The sequence below is a fragment of the Engraulis encrasicolus genome, chromosome 7, assembly GCF_034702125.1.
Source record: "Engraulis encrasicolus isolate BLACKSEA-1 chromosome 7, IST_EnEncr_1.0, whole genome shotgun sequence".
Taxonomy (NCBI): domain Eukaryota; kingdom Metazoa; phylum Chordata; class Actinopteri; order Clupeiformes; family Engraulidae; genus Engraulis; species Engraulis encrasicolus.
The window spans coordinates 26,216,878-26,222,501 of NC_085863.1; the positions used below are offsets into that span (position 1 = coordinate 26,216,878).

The 5,624-nt window shown below is 41.1% G+C and overlaps 1 protein-coding gene across 5 annotated transcripts in view; it reads right to left on the minus strand.

The window, feature by feature from the left end:
* The window catches only part of mark2a (MAP/microtubule affinity-regulating kinase 2a), a 65,949-nt gene extending 63,251 nt beyond the window's left edge, over positions 1-2,698 (minus strand). For 3 of the 5 annotated variants that reach the window (XM_063203159.1, XM_063203156.1, XM_063203158.1), the window contains exon 1: positions 1,499-2,697. In XM_063203159.1, coding sequence (XP_063059229.1) covers positions 1,499-1,552 — 54 coding nt within the window. In that variant the 5' untranslated portion in view covers positions 1,553-2,697. Of the gene's footprint in view, positions 1-1,498 lie in introns of all 5 variants that reach the window. The other 2 variants (XM_063203155.1, XM_063203154.1) reach the window with 1 other exon arrangement.
* Between the last annotated feature and the right edge of the window lie 2,926 nt (positions 2,699-5,624).

Consider the following 5,624-nt stretch of genomic DNA (forward strand, 5'->3'; position numbering starts at 1 on the left):
TTCTGGAAATAAACTACAATATTACCTAAGCGTGCCTACATTTTTAAAAGGAGTCGACCAGTAACACAGACTGGGCTGGACTACTGATAAGAAAATCTGGGACCTCTCCTTCTGTTTTGCAATCAACTTTTTCAGTGAGTTTGAAACTAAAGTATTTAACAGGTGGCAAACAACAAAGTGGCACAAAGATCACGAGCAGTCAACTACACTACACACTACCAACGATTACCGCCAACGCCCTCGGAAACGTGCAAGCCCCGGTTTCGGGGAGCTATTTGCTGGCTGTGTAATTAGAGAGCGTCTGACAAAACCACCCCATTTGCGGGCGGGAGGACTTTTCAGAGGAAACAAAAAAATATCCCTGACATCTTCTCCCTCTCCAGGGGATATGTAGGCTAGCTATTTGGTTTGGAACTTGATTATAACACACTGAGGAGGATGACTCCCTCACACCGGAGACAGAAGGTCCAGATGTGTCTGGAAGTTTAAACCATGATGGATGAACCCGTGACCAACACAAATGTGTGTCTTACTTGCAGAGTAGAGCTCGGTTAGTCGCCCCCCCTCCCCCGTGTTGTGTGTATGGATCTTATGGTTTGTGCTAGTGTCGGTGTTTTTAGAAGGTGGAAAGGTCGATGGTTAGGTCAAGAAGGTTATATTTTCCACTGTTTGTTGATGCTTTGGTCTGGTTAAAGAATTGGCCGTTTCCTTGTTGACACTGACTGAAAACTTTCGACACAAATCGAGCTATTAATCAAGACACCTCTCCAATTCACTAAGTTGTTCAGGTGATCGATCATCCATTAACACATAATAAAGTTTGTATATATGTGTATTATTTATTATACATAAACTACACCGCTATAACACACCGACAAAACAGCTCCGGTGATTATACTGCAGCCAACCAAGCAAAGCTTGAAAGGTTGTTCATTACCAGCTGTTTTTGTCCAAGATGAAGATTACAATCGACACCGACTGGCAACTTAACAAAAAATATGGTTAAGGAATGTTGCTGTTGTATTATAGGTTATAGTAACCAGACTAGCTCTACTAGTACCCCTACACTATTTATCCAGCTCGTGCTCAGCTGATTAGTTATAGCCCTGACCTAATCAAACAATCCCCCAGTTTCACCAACTGAACGATATCCCATGTATGATACAATTTTTAAACAAATGGCACAACCAAATGTTTATAACAGGCCTTTCAACACTGTGAAACACGTTTTTGGTGACAAGTCTGTGGACCCCGGCTGTTTATAAACTTGTTACAAACAACGAAGGAACACTTGATGGGATAACACGGTTAACTAATGAACACAACGGTACAACTACACAGATGGTTACATACTAAATGGTTCCCAATCCCATCCCTTCCCAGTGGTGGACAAATACTCAAACGTACGCTTCACGTCGTTAAAGTATACTATCATAAACAAAATGTCATTAGCAAATATGTAGCCTTAGCTAGCTGGTTAGCAAGCACCAAAACTTACCTGATGGCTGGCCGAGTAGTCATTGGCTGGCAACAATGGCGTCCGCGTTGACATTTTCAGAGTTTCTCGAGAGAGGAATGGGCTCAAAAATCCGTTCAAACCTTAATATACATTGGGCATCGGTGTCCAGTCGTTTATAGAAGACAGAATTTTCTTCCAGGAATTAAAAGGTGCTGAGGCTCATTTGAAATCCCAGGATACGTGTCGATTTTGCTAGCTGTTGCTAGCGGTGTGGCTGAAGTTTTCAACCGTCAGTGGGAAAAGTCATGGCTTGCAAGCTAGGTGGCTAATAAGTTTAAGCTCACGCCACAAACTTGAAAATTCAAGCGTAGTTCTAAAAAAATGTATGTCCTGGAAGTTGCTTCACTGGTTAACAAGTCTTATGTGGTTTTCAAAGAAGCCCCTTCTCTCTGATAAAATGAAAAGAGAAGAGGGTTCGAATTCTGCGACACCACCGCCGATGCAATGCAGATTGTCACTGCAAAATCTAAGCGCAGACGACAGCAAAGCCTGTTCCCACAAGTCCAAATGCAAATCGAGCCCGGGGTCTCTAACTCGGGCCAGGTAAGAAGGTAAAACGGTGACTTCCTTGGATGTACAACAAGAAAACGTATTATGATGTTACAAACAAATGTAAAAAAATAAATAAAAATAAAAAATCAAAAGCGCCACTCGACCTAGCACAACTGATGCACAGAAAATACCTTAACATACAGGTAGCGACAGTGGTTCGCCTGCCATCGATGGTGCTATCCGAAAACAATACCTTAAATGTATCCCAATCAAGCAGCCACTTGTGCTTTTTCGAAGCAAAGTCTTGCAGTTCTTCTGCGTATGCAAGTTTAACTGCAAGAACGATGACATAAAACGGAGACCTACACAGTCCAACGTTAGCTGAGATTGTGATTCGTTCACCAACTCCGAAACGATGATCACAAGATACGCTATTGTTTACCGTTTGGTATGTTTAGGATTGCGCTAATTCACAGTATTCCACGTTCATTCGATATTTAAACGTCTGATTTCACGCCCGTGATCCACGGTGATATGTATCCCGATTTGAAGAAGAGGCTCTAGGCGCGGGCAAGAGTTGGTGCAGCGCCCGTACGCCGCCACCGTCTGACAGTTGATACAGGGTTGTGCGTTGTGCGTCGCTTGTCTTGTCAGCTTTCTGCGCAGTCCTACGAACGAGAGGCCTCTCTACCTGATCGCGACTGAAGACAGCTGACATTTGTGACAGCCTGGCTGAGGTGGGGCTCTGCTCTGACATTGCCAAATCAGTTCAGCCCATAGGCCTACATGCATAACAACAGTTAATGCAAATTCGAATACCCTGTAATGCCATGTAAAGGAAAAGTGCACAACGTTGAAACTGAGAAAGGGGACTTCAAAGTATTTGTATTGGGATGGATATTGCAGTTGCTGTAGTTTTGACATGGTAATAGGCATATCTAGAACAGAACACATTTGGACCATAAGGCTAGCCTATGTGTCACACAAGATTAAGCAGGTGACACAAAGACCATTTTCAGTTCAAACTCAATTTGGACAAACTAGTTACTGCACTTCGCTTGTTTTAGTTTTGTTCAGCTTTCACAGTCTGTATAGTCTACTGTCACAATTTTGACCTGTGCTGGCACTAACTTTTAAAATCAAATCATAGTTTTTATTGTAGGTCCTATTTGTTTTATTGTAGCCTTGGAGATTCTGTTAGTCCCTATAGGCAGAGACGGTCTTAGCAACAGTATCTCTACTAATAGGCCCACTGGAATAGGCCTAGGCTACATGTACGATCACTGCCTAGGCCTTGTACAAACCCCAACTCCGATGAAGTTGGGACGTTTGGTAAACAGTGAATAAAATCAAAATGCTATCATTTTCAAAACATTCAATCTATTCATTAGATGGAGAATAGTGAAAAGACAACATATTAAGTGTTAAAACCGAGAAAAAATATTTTTTTGGGGGACATATGTACTCATTTCTAATTTGATAAATCCAACACGTCTCAAAGTATATAAGACATATTTTTGTTAATAAAATCATTGTATAGGTTCATGACATCATGAAATATATATTGGCTGTAGTCTCACTCTAATTCCTGGAGTGCTAGAGCTATTGAAAATTGACCATATTAAGAATGCTTAATGCATGAAAATGATACAGGGGTTTAACATTCTCCTAAGCACCTGAGCTCACTTGAAATAGACCCAGAAGACATGGGAAACTGTCCTTTCCTTACAGAAGTCAGCAGAAGTTGTAGAAGTCCATTCTTTTTGACAATAATAGAGCATTGCACATCCTGTGCTACAGTGAAAATGGACCATCCAACTTGTGTTAGTGCTAGCTTCAAAAGTCAGCCTCCATGATGGCATGCGGATGCAGTAGTGCATTGGTTAAGATGTTCTCATTCATCTGTAGAGTTAAATACAGTGCTGAATGGTATAAATGGGTTTTAAACAGCATGAAAAGCCACTCATGCATTATATTTTGAAGGGAGATCTTCGATTACTGCCACATAGTAAGGTCAAATTGCATTCTCTACTATGTTTTAACAGTTTGGCTCCATCATAAGGACCAGCAGGTGATAAAATGGTGGGTTTTTGGTCAAGACCTGTCACACTGTAAGCACTACAGAAAGGAAAACATTGCAAAACATGACAAGGAATACACCCACCATTTAAGCTGGTGAAATCATGTCCAAGATAGGAATTAACACTGTTTTTTATATAAAATCATCTTATCGGTTAATGTATTTAACTGTTAAGTGTTGTTTTTTGTTCTGTTTTTAGTCTTCCTCGACATTTGCTGCCATTTATTGTCCCCGTCCCAACTCTTTTGAGACGTGTTGGATTTATCAAATTAGAAATGAGTACATATGTCCCCCAAAACAATATTTTTTCTCGGTTTTAACACTTAATATGTTGTCTTTTCACTATTCTCCATCTAATGAATAGATTGAATGTTTTGAAAATGATAGCATTTTGATTTTATTCACTGTTTACCAAACGTCCCAACTTCATCGGAGTTGGGGTTTGTAGAAAAAAGATGGTCAATATGTGCCTATATGTAGGCTACAACATGAGTGCAAAATATATAACCAGAACCTACATACTTCGTAGGCTAATGTTTTAAGCCTGCACAGACAGTGTTCCCATTCCATTATGACATGAGACATAAGGCAATGGTGATTAAATAATAGTAATAACAATGATAATAATAATGACTTATCTCCTGGGGCAGATGTTTTGTAATTTCCATTAGGGCTGCTACACTTGGTCTTACCTAGTGCACTGTTGGTCAGAAACTTTCAGATGTTTATAGCCAGATTACCATTACATGCGTGCCGTTGCAAAACTGAATGTTATGATTTTTATCATTGAAACCAAATGGCTGTGACTGAGAAAATCACATTTTCATCAGGACAGGAAAGGAAAAGTACCATTTGGCATAGGGTGCAAATAGTAAGAAAGTGTGTGTGTGTGTGTGTGTGTGTGTGTGTGTGTGTGTGTGTGTGTGTGTGTGTGTGTGTGTGTGTGTGTGTGTGTGTGTGTGTGTGTGTGTGTGTGTGTGTGTGTGTGTGTGTGTGTGTGTGTGTAACATTACAAGATACTAGGGTGTGGTGGGTCAATGAGCTGTAAGACACTCTACGTTACACCAGGGATGCGGGTTTGATTCCGACCTGGGGTCATTTTCTAACTCTCTCTCTCTCACACACACACACACACACACACACACACACACACACACACACACACACACACACACACACACACACACACACACACACACACACACAGTGTTCACACACAATTCCTGCCATACTCACTGTCCTATCAAAAATGAAGGCATAGAAGTCCAAAATCTTTTGCAAAAAAACATTGCAAGATAGGCCTACTGAAGCCATACTGCTTTAAATCTCGATCTCTAATGTGTGGTTTACGTCATGTGTGGCAGTGCTCTCAGAGCTCTTCATTGAGCGTCTGCCGACCTGCTCGCCACCACTTGCCTTGTGTGATGCTGTAATATTCATTCTAATCTAATCTTCCTTACAGGAGCATCTGTGTTGTGCTTCCTCTGAAATCCCGAGGCCTATAGCCTATCTTTAGCCATCCTTATAGAACTA